Source organism: Schistocerca serialis, chromosome 3, assembly GCF_023864345.2.
Source record: "Schistocerca serialis cubense isolate TAMUIC-IGC-003099 chromosome 3, iqSchSeri2.2, whole genome shotgun sequence".
Lineage (NCBI taxonomy): Eukaryota > Metazoa > Arthropoda > Insecta > Orthoptera > Acrididae > Schistocerca > Schistocerca serialis.
In genome coordinates this window covers 942889495-942910634 of record NC_064640.1, presented here as the reverse complement: position 1 = coordinate 942910634, position 21140 = coordinate 942889495, and the positions used below count along the sequence as shown (strand labels likewise).

Here is a 21140-nt window from a genome sequence, read left to right as displayed (position 1 = left end):
CTTCTCCAGCACAGACATCTCATCCATTGAACACACAGTATACAGAGTAAACAATTATGTCCGTCCTCCCAGTGCAGCAGCTAGGCACAGACAGAGCGAATTTCCCACCATTTTCCCCAGACCACCATCTTGGATTATGTCATGGGAAGGGAGGTGGGAGCGCCCTCTGGTAGTGCTACTGTGAACTACATCTACATCCATACTCCAAAAGCCACCTGACGGTGTGTGGCGGAGGGTACTTTAAGTACCAGTTGGACTCCAGACCTCAAGGTAAACACACTGGATGGAGCTACTGTCTATGACAACTCAAATTATTTAAATAAACAATGCATAAAAAGTAAAGGCTTAGATCCATCCTATTCAGCAACTCAGCACAGACTGAGTCCTTTTCCCACCAGTTTTTTGATGAGGAAGGGGGGCAGGGTTAGGTAGCCCAGTTCACCTGTTTTCCCACAAAAATTTGAACTTACCGCCCTGATGTCACCGAATGTTGCCACATCTACGGCCGCCATCTTGGATCCGCCATCTTGAATAAATTTGGCAACTATGGAGAGCGGGGTGGCAACCCTGTTGGGCTACTACTTTGGTCACTTGGAAAGATAGACATGTTGATGGAAGCAGAAGTTTGCCCATACATTCAGAAGGCAAGGACTACCTTCATAGAAACTGATCATCCTGTGTTCAAGAGACAGAACAGGTTGGATTATGTCATGGCAGTATCAAATGGTAGAGCACAACATCTCGTCAAGGTGGTCGTACTTTGTAAAAATCGACACTAATGTTCGAATATTCTTGAAGAAATTCTGGGAGATAGAAAATAAAATCGTGTAGTAATGACGAAAGAAGAGGAGCAAGGCGAAACACACTTTGTGGAACACACAACTAAAGATTCCACAAGGAGATTCATTGTTTGTCTCCCACTTCACGAAGAGCTGAGTCAATTAGGCAATTCTTTCCACACTGCAGCAGAACCCTTCTCTCAGATTGAATAGGAACTAGCGAGACAACCGAAGCTTAAGGAAAGCTACACAGAGTTTATCAGGGAGTATGAAGACTTAGGACATATGGAACCAGCAGCCACAACAGCTGACATTTTATATAACATCTTTCTGTCCTTGAGGAAGCCAGCTCGATTACTAAAATATGAGTAGTGTTTGTTCCGCCGAAATAAATACGAATTTGTCACTAAACGGTTTGCTAATGATAGGTCCAAGCATTCAACAGGATTTGAGCTCCCTCCCATGAACCACGGACCTTGCCGTTGGTGGGGAGGCTTGCGTGCCTCAGCGATACAGATAACCGTACCATAGGTGCAACCACAAGGAGGGGTATCTGTTGAGAGGCCAGACAAACGTGTGGTTCCTGAAGAGGGGCAGCAGCCTTTTCAGTAGTTGCAAGGGCAACAGTCTGGATGATTGAGTGATCTGGCCTTCTAACACTAACCAAAACAGCCTTGCTGTGCTGGTACTGCGAATGGCTGAAAGCAAGGGGAAACTACGGCCTTAATTTTTCCCGAGGGCATGCAGCTTTACTGTATGATTAAATAATGATGGCATCCTCTTGGGTAAAATATTCTGGAGGTAAAATAGTCCCCCATTCGGATCTCCGGGCGGGGACTACTCAAGAGGATGTCGTTATCAGGAGAAAGAAAAATGGCGTTCTACGGATCGGACGGTGGAATGTCAGATCCCTTAATCGGGCAGGTAGGTTAGAAAATTTAAAAAGGGAAATGGATAGGTTAAAGTTAGATATAGTGGGAAATAGTGAAGTTTGGTGGCAGGAGGAACAAGACTTCTGGTCAGGTGACTACAGGGTTATAAGCACAAAATCAAATAGGGGTAATGCAGGAGTAGGTTTAATAATGAATAGGAAAATAGGAATGCGAGTAAGCTACTACAAACAGCATAGTGAACGCATTATTGTGGCCGAGATAGATTCGAAGCCCATGCCTACTACAGTAGTACAAGTTTATATGCCAACTAGCTCTGCAGATGATGATGAAATTGAAGAAATGTATGATGGAATAAAAGAAATTATTCAGATAGTGAAGGGTAACGAAAATTTAATAGTTATGGTTGACTGGAATTCGGTAGTAGGAAAAGGGAGAGAAGGAAACGTAGTAGGTGAATATGGATTGGGGCTAAGAAATGAAAGAGGAAGCCGTCTGGTTGAATTTTGCACAGAGCACAATTTAATCATAGCTAACACTTGGTTCAAGAATCATAAAAGAAAGCTGTATACAAGGAAGAAGCCTGGAGATACTAAAAGGTATCAGATAGATTATATAATGGTAAGACAGAGATTTAGGAACCTGGTTTTAAATTGTAAGACATTTCCAGGGGCAGATGTGGACTCTGACCGCAATCTATTGGTTATGACCTGTAGATTAAAACTGAAGAAACTGCAAGAAGGTGGGAATTTAAGGAGATGGGACCTGGATAAACTGACTAAACCAGAGGTTGTACAGAGTTTCAGGGAGAGCATAAGGGAGCAATTGACAAGAATGGGGGAAAGAAATACAGTAGAAGAAGAATGGGTAGCTTTGAGGGATGAAGTAGTGAAGGCAGCAGAGGATCAAGTAGGTAAAAAGACGAGGGCTAGTAGAAATCCTTGGGTAACAGAAGAAATTTTGAATTTAATTGATGAAAGGAGAAAATATAATAATGCAGTAAATGAAGCAGGCAAAAAGGAATACAAACGTCTCAAAAATGAGATCGACATGAAGTGCAAAATGGCTAAGCAGGGATGGCTAAAGGACAAATGTAAGGATGTAGAGGCTTATCCCACTAGGGGTAAGATAGATACTGCCTACAGGAAAGTTAAAAAGTCCTTTGGAGAAAAGAGAACCACTTGTATGAACATCAAGAGCTCAGATGGAAACCCAGTTCTAAGCAAAGAAGGGAAAGCAGAAAGGTGGAAGGAGTATATAGAGGATCTATACAAGGGCGATGTACTTCAGGACAATATTATGGAAATGGAAGAGGGTGTAGATGAAGATGAATTGAGAGATACGATACTGCATTAAGAGTTTGACAGAGCACTGAAAGACCTGAGTCGAAACAAGGCCCCCGGAGTAGACAACATTCCACTGAAACTAATGACGGCCTTGGGAGAGCCAGTCCTGACAAAACTCTACCATCTGGTGAGCAAGATGTATGAGACAGGCGAAATACCCTCAGACCTCAAGAAGAATATAATAATTCCAATCCCAAAGAAAGCAGGTGTTGACAGAAGTGAAAATTACCGAACTATCAGTTTAATAAGTCACAGCTGCAAAACACTAACGCGGATTATTTACAGACGAATGGAAAAACTAGTAGAAGCCGACCTCGGGGAAGATCACTTTGGATCCGTAGAAATGTTGGATCACGTGAGGCAATACTGACCCTACGACTTATCTTAGAAGCTAGATTAAGGAAGGGCAAACCTACGTTTCTATCATTTGTAGACTTAGAGAAAGCTTTTGACAATGTTGACTGGAATACTCTGTTTCAAATTCTGAAGGTGGCAGGATAAAATACAGGGGGCGAAAGGCTATTTACAATTTGTACAGAAACCAGATGGCAGTTATAAGAGTGGAGGGACATGAAAGGGAAGCAGTGGTTGGGAAGGAAGTGAGACAGGGCTGTAGCCTCTCCCCGATGTTATTCAATATGTATATTGAGCAAGCAGTGAAGGAAACAAAAGAAAAATTCGGAGTAGGTATTAAAGTCCATGGAGAAGAAATAAAAACTTTGAGGTTCGCCGATGACATTGCAATTCTGTCAGAGACAGCAAAGGACTTGGAAGACTAGTTGAACGGAATGGATAGTGTCTTGAAAGGAGGATATAAGACGAACATCAACAAAAGCAAAACGAGGATAATGGAATGTAGTCGAATTAAGTCAGGTGATGCTGAGGGAATTAGATTAGGAAATGAGACACTTAAAGTAGTAAAGGAGTTTTGCTATTTGGGGAGCAAAATAACTGATGATGGTCGAAGTAGAGAGGATATAAAATGTATACTGGCAATGGCAAGGAAAGCGTTTCTGAAGAAGAGAAATTTGTTAACATCGAGTATACGTTTAAGTGTCAGGAAGTCATTTCTGAAAGTATTTGTATGGAGTGTAGCCATGTATGGAAGTGAAACATGGATGATAAATAGTTTGGACAAGAAGAGAATAGAAGCTTTTGAAATGTGGTGCTACAAAAGAATGCTGAAGATTAGATGGGTAGATCACATAACTAATGAGGAAGTATTGAATAGGATTGGGGAGAAGAGAAGTTTGTGGCACAACTTGACTAGAAGAAGGGATCGGTTGGTAGGACATGCTCTGAGGCATCAAGGGATCACCAATTTAGTATTGGAGGGCAGCGTGGAGGGTAAAAATCGTAGAGGGAGACCAAGAGATGAATACACTAAGCAGATTCAGAAGGATGTAAGTTGCAGTATGTACTGGGAGATGAAGAAGCTTGCACAGGATAGAGTAGCATGGAGAGCTGCATCAAACCAGTCTCAGGACTGAAGACCACAACAACAACAACAATATTACGCTTCCTCATGCTTTGCATTGCCTTCACAGCACAAATAGAAAAGATGTATGGACCATTCCTGGTAGCGGATGAAGATCGTGCTTGCCAACGAATATTGTGGAGGAGTGATAGATCTGCGCCACTGCAAGAATACCAATTAAAGACAGTCACGTATGGAATGGCTTGTGCATACAGTCATGTAGTACGGTGTCTGTCAGAATAATCTCGTGAAGAGGATGAGTAGAGCGAGGCAGCAAACATTCTTGTTAATGATTTCTATCTGGACAATTGTATCTCAGGCTGTGATACGGTATAGACTGCAGTCAAGGTCCAGCAAGATCTCACGAAGCTATTGAAGAAAAGTAGGTTATCATTACGGAATGGTGCATCAACAATGTGGAACTACTCGACCATATTTCCTCAGAGTTGCCAGAAACAATTACCTTTATCGCTTGTTACCGACAAGGATGTCAAAACTTTAGGTTTACTTTGGCATCCAGCAGCTGATCAGTTTCAAATTATGGACAGTGTCAAACCAGCGCATAGTGTCTACAGCTTCACAAAACGCACTGTACTGTCTGTTACATCATCCATTTTTGACCTGCTGGGATTAATTAGCCCTACTGTGAATATTTTTGCAACATCTAAGGCAGCATACGTTAACGTGGGACGAGCCCTTGCCTCCGGAATTGCAGACACTATACAGCGAAATTTGCATGACAAACAGCATTTGTGTTGATTGTAGAGTCATTGGAGGAGGCACTCCCATCAGCATACAACTGCATGGATTCTGCGATGCTCCGAAAAAGGTCTATGCCTGTTGTATCTGTTGTAACTGCGACCATGATCGTCGCGGGGTAGCGATGACGGAAAGCGCGGCGGGACCCGCGGAGGGGCCCGCGAACAACAACACAACGGGAGAGGACGGACACGAACAACGAAGGGCAGAACGAATACAACAAGATCGAACAACAGAGTCACCAGGAAACAAACGCGTCCACTCGTACACAGAACAAGGAAGTAAGCTGTCCAGCGCGAAGCGATGTGTAAACCGACGTACACGAGATTAGACTGGCTGGGTGAACGCGAGGCGCTATTTGAGGCGCCGCTTTTGGCCGCTGGGACCACGTTTCCACTGTGGCGCCCTCACATTAAAAGCGGGCCAGGAGTCGCGCGCCGCCACAGCTTACAGCGTGATGGTGCAGAGACCTCTATGGGTCTTCGACGTCCGTGACGTCTGGCGCGGATTCTAATTCCACGGCGCGCTGTACCAGAGTATCTATATGTATGATCAACTAATCAGCATGGAGTCACATGTGTCAAACTATTGAGCTCCAAAACACAAGTGACTTCACCGAAAAGGCTGTTGTTGTCTCGCTTGGAGCTCTGTGGGGCTCTCTTCCTTTCACGACTACTGCAGCATGTTACATCTACATCTACATGGTTACTCTGTAATTCACACTTAAGGGCCTGGCAGAGGGTTCATCGAACCATTTTCATACTACGTGCATACATACATACATACATACATACATACCGAATGGAGCGTGGGAAAAAGGGACACCTAAATCTTTCCATTCAAGCTCAGATTTCTCTTATTTTATTATGATGATCATTTCTCCCTACATACGTGGGTGTCAACAAAATATTTAAGAATTCTGAAGAGAAAGTTGGTGATTGAAATTTCGTAAATAGATCTCATCACAAGGAAAACCACCTTTGTTTCAGTGACTGCCACCCCAACTCGCATATTATATCAGTGACACTCTCGCCTCTATTGCACGATAAAACAAAGTGAGCTCCTGTTATTCGCGCTCTGGGTATAAACATTAAGCGAACTTACCTGTGGATTCATTCATCGCTCGCAGCTCCACCCACGCAGTCAAAGACGTCTGTGGGGAACTGTGTTTATGAGATACAGGTCACCACAGAAGCTGCGGTATGGAGCCATGTATCTGTAATGGAAAACCCAGCTGATCTGACTTTGCGAGGAGTGTCTCCTGCAGACCTGCAAGAAAACAAAAAATGGCTCTGAGCACTATGGGACTTAACTTCTGAGGTCATCAGTTCCCTAGAACTTAGAACTACTTAAACCTAACTAACCTAAGGCCATCCCACACATCCATGCCTGAGGCAGGATTCGAACCTGCGACTGTAGCGGTCGCGCAGTTCCAGACTGTAGCGCCTAGAATCGTTCGGGCACTCTGGCCTGCTGCAAGAAAACAGCCTATGGTAGGAACGACAAGTCTGGATTAAGGAAGATGCCACTTCAAGACCATTATTAGATGCCTCTAGCACCTCAGAAGTTGCCAGAAAGAAAAGCCAAAGCCCTCTGTCACATCGACAAAGTAATCCACGGTGATCTCATTTGTCGATTCTCGAACTTGTCACGATTACAGCAGATAATGTCATAGCGTATCAGATTTATTAATTACAGCACAACTACAAGGGAAACAAGAGTAACTGCTGACTTGATTTGCAATGAACTGCACGATGCCTTGCTATGGAAGTCAGAATAGCACAAAAAGCTAGAGATGCAACAGGAATCTACCAATTGGAGATTAATAAGCTAGTAGAACAGAACAGGCAGCTCGAATCATTGCATCCTATCCTCGATGACACAAGATTACTACGGGTTTGTGGCAGGCTACGAAATACTGATCTGTCATATGAGGCAAAGAATCAACTAATAGCACAACCTCATCGTCATCTCACAAGACTAATAGTGGAAAGTGAAAATCGTCATCTTTCCCATGCTGGATGTCAACTGTTGCATACATCTGTCAGGAAGCAATATTGGATACCTAATGGACGAAATGCGATCTGGCATGTTCTGCATCGGAGCTTGACTTGTCAGTGATTGTCTTAAGCTGGGGATGTAGACACCAACAAACTCTTTTATCAAAACTTTATGTTTTTTGTTTCTATCTGATTTTATTTTCTTTGGATTAAAATCAGAATAGGATGCTCCTGAATGGTACAATATATCCACATAAGTCGATAAATCAACAGCATCAAACTTGGAACCCATATCATTCACAGATATTTACATTTTACTTAAAAGATTCATCATCCATTTGTAACTTCATATTTCTTTTTGCCAATTGTTAATTTATCACTGTTGAATTAATTGGCAAAGAACTAACAAATTTAAATGTACCAACAGGTTTTAATCCAAAAACTTTATCTTTGCTATGGTTAATACACATTTACATTCTTTCACTCTTATTTATTTTTTTAACATCACTCTCTCCATACTCTTCATTCTGAATTTTTTTTACTTTTTCTCTTCTTCATAGTTATTCAGTGCAGCCTGTACTTCTAATTCACTTAATGTTATGTAATTATCTGACATCTTAGTAATTTTAACATTTTACACACATCATCATTTACACATAAATACATAAACTTCATACTAACCAGAAGATTTCAGTAATAATCATTATATAGTTTACATTCAAGAATTAATTACACAGTTTTACACATTTAGTTAATTATAGTTTCAGTATTTCATTGTTTATACATTCCTTCCAAATTACTTCCAAGATATTCTCCAATTGAAAAGCAGGATTTATTTTTAAGCCATGTGTCTAATACCTCCTTAAATTCAAAGAGGGTGAGCGTTTTGACTGATTGTGGCAGTTTATTATATAACTTTCTACTTACATGTTTGTGACTGTTGTGTGTCTCTGATAGCCTAGAGTGCGGTATATCAAGTATGCATTTATTAGTAGTGGTGTGCAAATGTAAATTCATTCTCTGTGTATATTGTTGTATATTGTGCTTATATTAAGCAGTTATACATGTAGAGACTTGGGAGGGTCATTTTGTTTAATAAGCTGAAGCGCTCCTTAGAGGATTCTCATGGACCCAATCCTCGTTTACATATAATTGCTTTTTTTGTCATTTGAATACACAGTTTGTGCCTGTTGAATTGCCCCATAACAGAATCCCATATTGTTGCTGTGACTGAAAGAATGCATAGTAGCAAAGCATCAGTAAACTTTTACTGACAGAATATCTCACATTATACAGCAGCAATATCATACTTGTAAGTTCGACTGTCAGATAGCTTATATGGTTATCCCATGAGAGCCTTTGGTCTATTTTTAGTCCCAGTAGTATAACACTGTGATTATCTTCTTTCTGTGCCTTCAGATTATAATAAATTTCCATTGTTTTTGTGTTGTTTATACATAACTGGTTAGCAACGCACCACAACCTACATTTTTCAAAAAGTTCATTATTTTTGTTTACCATCTCTTGCATACTCACACTTGTGGAGATCATGATCATATCATCACCATATATGACATTTTTGCAGGCTATATAGTTTGAGAAGTCATTAACATAGCCAATAAAGAGGAAGGATCCAAGAACAGAATCCTGTGGAATTTCTCTCTTAATCTTCATTGGTTCTGACTTTTCAATGTTCACATACACTAACTGTTGCCTATTATTTAGGTATTATTTAATCAATATAAGTGGTTTGTCTACAATACCATAATATTATAATTTTTTAACTATTATCTCATGCAATACTGAATCAAATGCTTTGCTTAAGTCTATAAGTGTTGCACAGGTGGTCAGTTTCCTTTCAAAAACATTGTGGATTTCAATTATTAGGCTTTCAATAACTTTTATGGTTGACTGATTAGTTCTAAATCCAAACTGGCTGTCATTAAGTAATTTATTGCTCTCAAAATGCGTGTAAATCTGTGTGTGTGGGAACAGCTCTCTATGTTTTTGGCCAGTATAGGGACAACTGATATTGGTCTATAGTTATCTGGTATTTTTCTGTCGCCCTTTTTGTATATGGAGAATGTATCTGTAATTTTTAGGTAATCAGGCAAAACGCCATCATCAAGGGTTTTATTTCCAAGGTAGATTACAGTAGTTCTAATTTCCTTAATTATAGCCTTTATTACAAAGTTTCTGAATCCATAGTAGTCTTCTGTTCTAGAGTTGTTCAGCTTGTTTGCAAAGTTATTTATCTCTGTAGCAGTTTTTCTACTCCAGTTAAATATTTTATCCATTTTATTCTGTGATTACAAAAGAAAAGCTTCTGCATCAGTTAAATCACCACCTTTTGGTGCATAGGCATTTACCGAATTTATGCAGTGCTCGTTGAGAGTGTTACAACTAATTGAGTTACCGATTTTTCCCTTTGCCATGTTTATCTATACTTTTAACTATGTTCCAGGCAGCATTACATTCTTTTTAGAATTTAAAATATATTCTTCATTTGCTTTAATTTTTGCTGTTTAATTTCAGATTTGTATATTTTTCTTAAGTTTATGTATATGTTCTTGTTTTGTTGAGTGTCTTTAATTTTGTTCTTCAGCATGAGTAAAAGAAGTCTAATTTGATTGAGGTGTGGGGTGTACTACTTTTTTAATAATAAGTTTATTGCAGCCAAATAGTCAGACAAATTCAATGTACAGTGATAATTAATAAGATAAATTAGAAATTTCACATATTGTGATTTGCATAGTCACTTATTGTTCGTGTCCTTTTGGTACAGAGCTCTATTTGGTATCGTTTGCAAATTTGGTGACACAGTTTACACTCACACATTTCGTTTGGTTCATGATATGACGTGTTGTTGCAAATAAGGTGGTGGAAACCATGGACTGTCAATCTGGTATGTAATTAGAATCCTAGTATCATCAAGTCTCAGATTTCCAATTTTTCACATCGAAAATGTATCCAACAATCACACTAATCCATAGAATTCCGTTTCTCATATTTTATTAACCTTTTTACACATTAGACAACTCAAAGTTCTACTATTGTTAGGAGCTGTCTCAACTGTAAACATCCTGCTTGCCACCAAATTACATATTTATCAATACTATCTCATAGCAGTTACTTATTTTACCATATAGAAACTAAATCCCTAATTACACTGTACAAATTCTCAAAGCAGTAACATGTAATACGCTTTTGACCTCAAAAAAGACAGTCTGCTTGTAGTTTCTATTCCACGTTTTCAAAGAATCTTTGCAGCAAGGTGTTGTGCAAGAGATATTAAAATTTCGTATTGTAAAACAAGGAAAACATTAGCGAAACTGATGTATAAAAGAACTGTAGCCAACCTCAAGATTCACAACATCGTCAACAAAAACCAATTTGGTTTCCAAAATATATCAACAGAGCAGACTATTTTCTCCTTCACAACTAAGGTTTTTGAATCAATAAATGACAAAATGTCACCTATTGGGATTTTTTGTGACTTGTCAGGAGCCTTAAGCTGGACAACCCACAAAATTTTTTAAAGAAGGCTGATTAGTATGATTTGAGTGGTAGCACAGGTAGGTAGACTAAATCATATCTACACAATAGAAAGCAAAATATGATACTTAATGGTACTGATGGCTGTTCTGTTTCAACTGACCAGGGCACATTAAAATATGAAGTGCAACAAGTATCCATTTTGAGAACTTTACTGATTCTTATCTTCATCAATGATCTCCCACTTTGTGCAAAAACTGAGAGTAAATTTACAATTTTGCTGATTACACTACTATTCTGTCTGGAGCGAACTAGAAAATAAATTTAATGCTGTGCTTGTACACATTTTACATTGGTTTCAATCTAATGGATTGACATTAATTATTGAAAAAAACTTGATATATGAAATTTCATGCAGTGCAACAAGAAAATGAAGTAATCCAGTTGAACTGTGATAACCAAAATATATTACATTATGACGTTTCAAAGTTCCTGGGCACTCTAATTGATGGCAAGTCAAATTGGTCTGGGTATAGTCCAGACCTTAAAAAAAGACTCAGTGTGGCAACTTATTCCCTGGCTGTAATTATCCCTGTTGGCTATATGAATGCTATCAAAGTTGCTTATTTTGGCTATTTTCACTCTATCCTGTGAAATGGTAAAATTTTTGGGGGTAATCAAACTAGCCATTAAAATCTTTGCTGTACAGAAGAGAACAGATAGAACCACCTAGCTCTAAATGTAGAAAAATGTCAGCTAATGGAGATGAGTAGGGAAACAAACCCATAATGTTCAAATATGGCACTAGTAGTGTGCTGCTTGACACAGTCATATCCATTAAATACCTGGGCACAACGCTGAAAAGTGATATGAACTAGACGAGCATGTGAGGTTTGTGGCAGGGAAGGTGAATGGTCGACTACAGTTTATTGGGAGAATTTCGGAAAAGTGCGGTTCATCTGTAAAGGATACCACATATAGGACGCTAGTATGACGTTTTCTTGAGTACTACTCAAGTGGCTGGTGTCTACACCAGGTTAGATTAAAGTAAGACATTGAAGCACTTCACCATGTTAATTTCACTTCAACTTCTAATCTTACTCACCAATTTGCTGCATTTTCGTTATTGTTCATGACGTTTATTGTATCAGTATAATGATGTAAAAGTGACTCCTACCACATCCTTGTGATTCATCACAACAAGGATCGGTGGAATGTGGAATAAATAAATAAATAAAAGCAACTAGCCTTATCACATTGACTAGTTGAATAGTGAGTGCCCATGTCTTGATGACAGTTGCTGAGATTCCATCAATGCTAACTGAATAAGAAATTTTTTAACCCTCTAAAGGCTTTTACTACACCATGTTTAGTGACTACAATAATGAATATTGACCCTGTACACATGTGATTTTCCTAATTTAGTGTTAGATATTTTGTAGCTGGTTATTTTTGACCAGATCATTGGCTATATTTATAAATAATTTGCTGAAAGTTGTTACAGCAGCTTCTGGATTAATTATCATTTATTGTGTTTCATTTCTATGTTTGTGTGCTTTTTATAATATTTGACGTTTCTTTCATCTTTTTTGTTAGATTTGTGAATGTACTCATCATTGTGCATCCTTTTATCCGGTCTCATCACTGTTCTTAGGATGAATGTGTAGCTTTTATAGTACTTCAGTAGTTGAGGAGACATTGCTTTGTATACATAACTTATGGAGTATTCTTTCATTTTACAGGATGTGTTTATAGCTGGTGGTAATACAATTTGCATGTCTCTTGGCGTTATTTAGCATTGCTTTTTTGTGGAAATGCCTCTTCAAAATTATGGACCATTTCATTAAGAAAAATGTTAAATTTCTTGTTGACATCACTGACATACTTCTCTGTCCACTTTTCTTTACTTAGGAGGCCATTTAGATTACCTAAGTTAACTTCAGTGTAATCCTTTTATAAAGTTTTAGGTGGGTTAGGTTTCAGCTAACTTTATTTGCATTGACATTTAGTGTGAGAACTTGGTGGGCACTGAATCCTACATTGTATACTTGCAGTGCTTTGCTTTGATCTAAGGTTGCCTTGGGTGTGTGTTTTGTTGTGCTGTACCATTTACAATGCCATGTAGATTATGCAATTTTTCAAGATTGAATGTTGTCATCCTGTTTCTATTTTGGGTAGAAAGTCAGTCTTAAACGCTTCATATATAATTAAATCATGTATCCACAGGGTTAATTTGCTTAAAAACAATTCCAATCTGTGCAGGAAACCATTACGATTACTCGAGGAGGAGGGGAGGGGGGAGATGATAAATTGTATCTACAATGAGATTTAGTTTGTAAATTCTATGTGTGCACTTTATAAGATTTTGTCTCCTCTATTCATATTAGTGTAGGTAATTGATTAGATTCAGCATGTTGCTTGTTAAGGTGGCTACCCACCTGTTTATCTATGGCCCTTGGAATAGTAATCACACAACCTGAAATTTACAGTGAAATGAACTTCATTAAACTGGTGCAGAGCTAGTGCTCTGTAAGGCAAACTACTGAAATATCACTACGCTTACTGGTTAGTAGAATATTTAATTTTTCAGTTTTGTTGGGTAAAAATTGAACATTGTGATAGTAAATTTTCAGATTTATAATTGAGCTTATGAGAGAGGTGTGAAGTCATATTGACTGTGTCACTCACATTTAATTTAAATTTTGCAGTTTCCATATTCATTGGTTAGTCCTGGAACTGAGGCTAGGTATCAAAAATTCTGTAGAGTTGAACATTTCCTGGTTCTTGTACTTTTTCTGCTTCCCTCTGATGCTGTTGATGGTGGTGGAGGCACATCATGTGATCAGAGGTCTTGATCTGCCGGTGATCGTGGAGGGCTCAGTACTTGGGCTAATGATGAAAGAGCAAAAGTTAATGAATTTAATTTAGTGTTTAAGTTTAATTATACTTTTTTTAGAATATCCCAGAATTCTTTCAGTCATATATTGTTTACAGAAGCTGTTCAGATGAAGTCTATATGCTGTGTGGAATATCCCCCTAATCTACCTATGTCCACAAATAGTATGTTTGTCTGTTTCTTATACGTATTAAACATATCTTTGCATTTATAACTTCTTCTTCTTCTTTGCATTTCTAACGTCTACATTGACACAGAATCATATAGACGAATTATGTCGGTTTGGAACTGAAAAATCTAAGACATTAGTGGTTCATAAACAACGCAATATGTCGCTAACAGAGTGCTGAAGTTTTCTCGTTTCATTTCTAGCCTCATCGTTTGCGCTGGCCTAGAACATGGTAACACAACCGGGACACAGATTATCCGTCTTAGGGTTTATTGCTGCCACATCCTGGAAAGAAACATATAGCTTAATTGGAGCTGCTTTTCTCTCGTCACTCATGCAATGTTTTTTCCTTGTCTATTCGCATACATGCATATGCACACTGCTTAGGTTTTGCGTGAATCCGGCCTGAATTGGCTGTTAAATAACGGCTCTACGCTATAAGTTTCTGTTCCTTCGTGCAAATCTGACAAAGGTCCAAGAGAATTATTTAGTGTCAGAGTTTCCTTTCTGTTCTTTCAAAAAAACAGTTTTTCTGTCGTTAATTTTTAAAACAGTTCTCCATCCTTACTAGTCTAGTCTGTTTGTACATGGAATAGTCTAAGTCCATCACATGAAATAGTTGAAAAGTCTATATATAGGCAACTCGAGAAATTGAAATTGTCGTTGTACAACATCTACTCACAGTTTCACCATATTTAGCTTCTTCCTTGCTTTATCCCGCAATCGTACAAGTGGCCCTTACGTGATCCTGGAGGTTTTTATCGTGTAAAGATGGTGGTGGAGAGCTAGGCCACGGCCGCGAGGCCGTGGTTGAGCTTCTATATATCTTCAAGTTTACATTGCCTACAGTAACGAGGATTATCGGTACATAACAAAGGCTGTGGGATTGTTGGCATGTTACCTTTGACATAGCGTTGAGTTGTTCGTTTTCATGTAGTTCGAATGGCTTTGTGAACATTACTGTGGAGCGTAAACGAAAGTGACTGTGAAGTTTGTGTGTCCGATGTCTAGACTGTCAGTGGTTTCTACTGAGGTGGATCCCCCTACTAAGAGGCGCAAAATTGACTCTAAATATACAGCTGTTGTAAAAACTGTTTCAAGTGATACGAACATGGCGGTGAACGGAGTTAACGGTGTTGCAGAAATAGATGAGGGGCTATATTCCAGACAGCTCTATGTCTTGGGACACGAAGCAATGCGTCGTATGGCTACATCAGACGTTCTCATTTCAGGACTTGGTGGTTTGGGCGTTGAAATTGCGAAGAATGTAATTTTAGGCGGCGTTAAATCTGTGACGTTGCATGACACTGTTGCTTGTGAAATAGCAGATTTGAATTCACAGTTTTACCTTACTGAAGAAGATATTGGCAAAAATAGGGCTGAAGCGTGTCACAGTCAGCTGGCAGCCCTTAATAACTATGTTCCTACCAGTGTCCACACAGATAGCTTGACAGAGAGTTTCATTAAGCAATTTAAAGTGGTTGTTTTGACAGAAAGCACGCTAGAAGAGCAGCTGCGAGTTTCAGAAGTCACTCACTCCAATGATATTGCTCTAATCGTGGCAGATGTGCGTGGTTTATTTACACAAGTGTTTTGTGATTTTGGTGAAAACTTTACAGTCGTTGACGTGAATGGTGAAAGCCCTGTGTCGGCTATGATTGCGAGTATTTCCAAGGATGCAGAAGGATTGGTGGCTTGCGTGGACGACGCACGTCATGGCTTCGAAGACGGCGACTTCGTGAAGTTCTCGGAGATCGAAGGTATGACAGAACTGAATACTTGTGAACCACGAAAAATACGTGTCCTTGGACCATACACTTTCTCAATTGGTGATACAAGTAATTTCAGCGATTATATCCATGGTGGAATTGTTACCCAAGTAAAGATGCCAAAAACTGTGAACTTTAAACCGTTGAATGAGTCTCTGAAGAGTCCAGAATTCGTTGTGACAGACTGGGCAAAATTTGATCGAGCAATGCAGATTCATTTGGCGTTCTTGGCACTCCATGAATTTGTTAAACAACACAAAAAGTTTCCCCGAGCGTGGAACTCGGAGGATTCTGAAGAATTTTTAACATTGGCAGAGAAAATAAGGGAAGATAATGCAATTGACACTGAATTGCAAGTTGACATCCTTTCCTTATTTTCAAAAATTTGCAGGGGAGATGTAGCCCCACTTGATGCTGCTATAGGTGGCATTGTTGCACAGGAAGTCATGAAAGCATGCAGTGGAAAATTTAACCCAATTTTTCAGTGGTTATATTTTGATGCTGTGGAATGTTTACCTCTTGATTTGTCTGACATGACTGAAGACTGCTGTGCTCCATTGGGCAGTCGACATGATAGACAGATAGCGGTGTTCGGGAAAGATTTCCAAGATCGTTTAGGTAAATTGAAGTACTTCATAGTCGGTGCCGGAGCGATAGGGTGCGAACTGCTGAAAAACTTCGCGATGATGGGTGTTGGCACCAAGGATGATGGGAAACTTATAGTTACAGATATGGATTTGATTGAAAAGTCCAATCTGAATAGACAATTCTTGTTCAGATCTACAGATGTGCAAAAACCAAAATCGGCGGTAGCCGCACGTGCTGTTAAGATCATGAATCCAGCTTTAAATATAATTGCTTATGAAACAAGGGTTGGTCTTGAAACTGAAAAAATATACGACGACAAATTTTTTGAAGAATTGGACGGTGTTGCAAATGCTCTGGATAATATTGATGCTCGTATTTATGTAGATCGCCGTTGTGTTTACTACAGAAAGCCTCTGCTCGAATCGGGCACATTAGGTACTAAGGGTAATACACAAGTGGTTGTGCCATTTCTGACAGAATCATACAGTTCATCTCAAGATCCGCCAGAAAAGAGCATTCCAATTTGTACGCTAAAAAATTTTCCAAATGCAATTGAGCATACATTACAGTGGGCTCGTGATGTATTTGAAGGTCTCTTTTGCCACAGTGCTCAGAATGCTGCTAAGTATTTGGAAGATCCATCATTTGCTGAAAAGATGCTGAAATTACCAGGTGTTCAGCCAGTAGAGGTATTGGAGTCGGTAAAACAAGCTCTTGTTGATCAGCGCCCTTTTAGTTTTGAAGACTGTGTAAAGTGGGCCAGATGCCATTGGCAGGAGCAGTACAACAATCAAATACGCCAGCTACTCTTCAATTTTCCACCAGATCAGTTGACCTCCACTGGACAACCATTCTGGTCTGGACCTAAACGTCGGCCAGAACCTTTAGAATTTTCTGTTGATGATCCATTACATTTGGATTATATTATTGCTGCCGCTAATCTGAAAGCTGAAGTGTATGGTATACCTCAAAACAGAGATCGTGGAGCTATAGCAAGTATTGTGGAGACTGTAGAGGTACCTGAATTTGTTCCAAAGTCTGGGGTTAAAATAGCTGTAAATGATTCTCAGGTTCTGTTAGCAGAGGCTTCTGGTAATGGGGCTGTTGATCATGATCGAGTTAACTCTTTGATGAAGGCACTGCCAACTTGGGAGAATCTTGAAGAACTTACTATAAAGCCACTAGAGTTTGAAAAGGATGATGACACCAATTTCCACATGGACTTTATTGTGGCAGCTTCAAATCTTAGGGCTCTAAACTACAGAATTCCGCTTGCTGATCGCCATAAAAGCAAGCTCATAGCAGGCAAAATAATTCCTGCCATTGCCACTACTACTTCAGTTGTGGCTGGTTTTATTTGTCTTGAACTATACAAACTGACCCAGGGTTTCAAAGTATTAAATCGCTACAAAAATGGATTTATTAATTTGGCTTTGCCCCTCTTTGCATTTTCAGAGCCTATTGCTGCACCAACAATGAAATATTATGATAATGAATGGAGTCTGTGGGATCGTTTTGAAGTTTCCGGTGAACTAACCCTTCAAGAATTTCTTAATTACTTTAAAGAGAACCATAAGTTGGAAATTACAATGCTATCTCAAGGAGTCTGTATGTTGTATTCATTCTTTATGCCAAAAGCAAAAGCTTTAGAGCGAATGTCTCTTCCTATGTCAGAAATTGTTAAAAAGGTGTCGAAGAAGAAGTTGGAACCCCATGTTAGGGCTTTGGTTTTCGAGTTGTGCTGCAATGATGATGAGGGTAATGACATTGAGGTACCATATGTTCGGTACACTCTCCCATGACGGCATTAATTCAGTGTCATGCTTTACAGTATTAAAATTTTAAGCCCTCCTCTAATTTTATATGCTTATTGTGCTCTGAAGTTCATGCAGTTATTGTTCAGGGGGGTTTCCCATAAGGGGAACAGTTTCGTTGTTAATCCTTATGAAATTTTATGTCATCTTTGTGTTTCTTGGCAATGTCTGTAGGTTTTTGTTAATACGGTGAGTGAGTGACTGTGTGTGTGTGTGTGTGTGTGTGTGTGTGTGTGTGTGTGTGTGTGTGTGTTTTAGAATTTTTAATTTATTGCCACCATATCTTTTATCAGAACAGTTTCTAGTCTTGATCTCAGTATTGAAATTTTAAGATAAACATCCAGTTTTATAAGTCCAAAGGACAAAATATTATGGAAGTGAAGTACTTACTTTTTTATGTTTTGTAGTTTCTTGCTATGTTTAATTATGTGGTGATATTTTTAATGTTTAATTAAATTTCATGCAAAACTTGCTACTTATATCCTGCAAGGTTAAGGGATTAGCCCTTTATTGTATATTGTGCATCAGTATTTAATATTTTGTGATATTGTCTTCCTAGACTAGGCCTATGTAACTGCAATGCTGAAATATTAATTTTGGTTTAACGTTTAGATTTGTTTTACCGTCTTCAGTGGAAATAATGCTTAGCTTATACATTTTGGTTGTAATTTGTTGGAAGGCTTTTGATCTCTACATGCTTCACTTCAAAATTGTGGTGCTCATATCTTAAGACATCCTATTCATATTTATTTTTCTGTTAAGATTATCACATATTTTTAAATACTTCAAATTCTGAAGTGTAGTACAAATGTGAAAGTCTGAAACAGTTCTGAAAGATACATTACCACTTGTATACATTGTTGACCACCCACAACTGCAGTATTATGTGGTATTGTTGCTGGAGCAATTTTATTTATCTAAAGATTTAAATAGCTAGTCAAGTCTTGCAGTGTTTCTCATTCCTAGGATACTGTACTCAGTGCTGTATTTAAAATGCTCATTTTTAACAAAACATTTGATATCTTAGTACTTGTGAAACTACAAAGTTGAATGGCACAATTTTTCACTAATGCATTTTTGAAGCTTGCTAATGTGTGTACATCAACATACTCTTCAGAAGTGATAAAAAAAATACAAAAGTTCTCATGTAATATAGTTTCTTACACTCCACACTGGTGTGCAGTTGTAAAATACTGCCTCTATTTTGTTAATGATTGAAAGATACCAAGTGCTTTGCAAATGACGTATGCAGATATTTTCTGTGTAGAGTCCAGCTGTTTCATGGCCTTCAGTTTAATGCCTACATTGGAATGAAAATTCTTGAAAATCTTCAGCACTGTATGTAATGAGAACCTTGGTATATAAGCTTAGATACTGAATAAATAGATTCATTGGATCAAGCAAATGATCAGTTCAGTTGAAATCAGATGATTGGTAATATAGGGAAACTTTGAGATAACATTTTACATAATGTGTTGAATATTTAGATGTGGTGATGCATATTATTTTCATACAGAAATGTATAAATTGTGAAATTTCTAAAGGCTATACTTGAATAACTGCTGACTTGTGAAGAGCATCATTTTTGTCAATAACAGAACATATTTTAAATGCAATTTTGCATATTGTGCAGTACTTTCTGGCTGGGATTTTTATTTAGGCACAGTGTTAGGAAAAATATATTTTCATGAAATTCATTTTTTCTTTTTTAATTATAATAGCACTGAAACTTAATGAAGTTTGATTACAGAATGAAACATTCACTCTGGAAGCATCACATAGTGCTAAATTACCTATGTGAGAAAGGGTCAAAAACTAAAATTTTTTGGCATATGTGGGAGACTGACGGTTCGCTGGGCTTATTGATAGTGCACATATTCAACTGCCTGTGATGATGCCATTCCTAATATATGTGCATTTTCAAAATGTGCAGCTGTTGCATACAGTTTTTGTATCACTGCAACACTGTTTTAGAAGTTTTAAAGCATCTCTTTCTGTGTGCATTTTGTATTAATATTGTTTTTTATTTTTTATCAGTCTTGTTGAATATCTGTGCTGTGTCCATATTTTTTTTATTTGACATGGTAGTGTGTTCTGTGAGCAAATTGTTTAGTGCTCTATGAGAACAGCATAGGAATATTGAATGTAATGTTTATGCTCACATAAATTTTGTTTTTAATGGGGATGCATTTTTGTTGTCAGTCCTGGCTTTGTATATCAAAGAAGTATGTGTAATGTGTCCTTAGAATTGGGTAAAATGGTATCTGTACTACCTTTTTGAACTGTGTGTTTCACATGTAGACAGAATTGTGCATCTGATTGTCCTGCATGATTTACTGTATTGGGTGCACTAAAATAAATCTTATTTAATCATTTACTTCATCTTTTTTTTAAAAAAAAAAAGAAAAAAAAACAGAACCTTTGTCCCTTCTCAGTAATAGCTGTAACAGTTGAGTGCAGTGTGCACTCATGATTCAGACTTACTGCTAGTGACAAAGACAATGAGACAGAATGAAATGTGACTCTGAAGCAGTGTGTACACTGATTAGAAACATCTTGACGTATTACAATTGATTGACATACTGGAACTTGAACTTTCCTCCCAGGAGCATAAGTCCTGCAAAGTATACAGGAGAATTCAGGAGTTTGGAAGGTAGGAAAAGAAGAGGTACTGGTGGAAGTGAAGCTGAGAGAGCAGTTCACGAGTCGTGCTCGAATAACTGTTGGTAGAGCAGTTGGTTGCAGGGGGCAAAAGTCCCAGGTTGGAGTCTTGGTCTAGCACTGGAAGCTCCACAGTGAGGCAGATTTTACAGCAGTGAAATGACCACTTAGAATTACTTTCTTTCCATCAGTCCAAAGTAGATGAATCAACATAAATGAAAATTAGGCAGTAAAATGTGACACATGGCATTAAAGTACATTCATGTGTTGAAGGGTAAGAACAGCAGAACTTGTGGAGTAAACATCAGTTTTAGAATTTTCGTTGTTCTGTAGGTCGATTTTGAGGTGTAAATGTCATTTGCAGTTTAGCTGATGGAGAGTGGGTGCTGTGTATTTCCTGCTGTAACAACATTTTTATTTAATGTTGTATAAACAAGTCAGATATGTTCAGGTATGCAATGTGTTTCAGTAGAGCTCCAGTTGAAATGTTAACTTGT

At 38.4% G+C, this 21140-nt stretch overlaps 1 protein-coding gene across 1 annotated transcript; it reads left to right on the top strand.

Moving 5' to 3' along the window:
• The first annotated feature begins 14728 nt into the window (after nt 1–14728).
• On the top strand, nt 14729–20359 carry LOC126471287 (ubiquitin-like modifier-activating enzyme 1). The gene has a single exon (XM_050099405.1). It carries the CDS (start codon nt 14815–14817, stop codon nt 17968–17970), a length of 3156 nt encoding a protein of 1051 aa, XP_049955362.1. The 5' UTR covers nt 14729–14814; the 3' UTR covers nt 17971–20359.
• Nucleotides 20360–21140: the final 781 nt, after the last annotated feature.

Bases quoted from the DNA above. Each gene is read 5' to 3' on its own strand.
- LOC126471287 (XM_050099405.1), top strand. From the start codon at position 14,815: ATGTCTAGACTGTCAGTGGTTTCTACTGAGGTGGATCCCCCTACTAAG.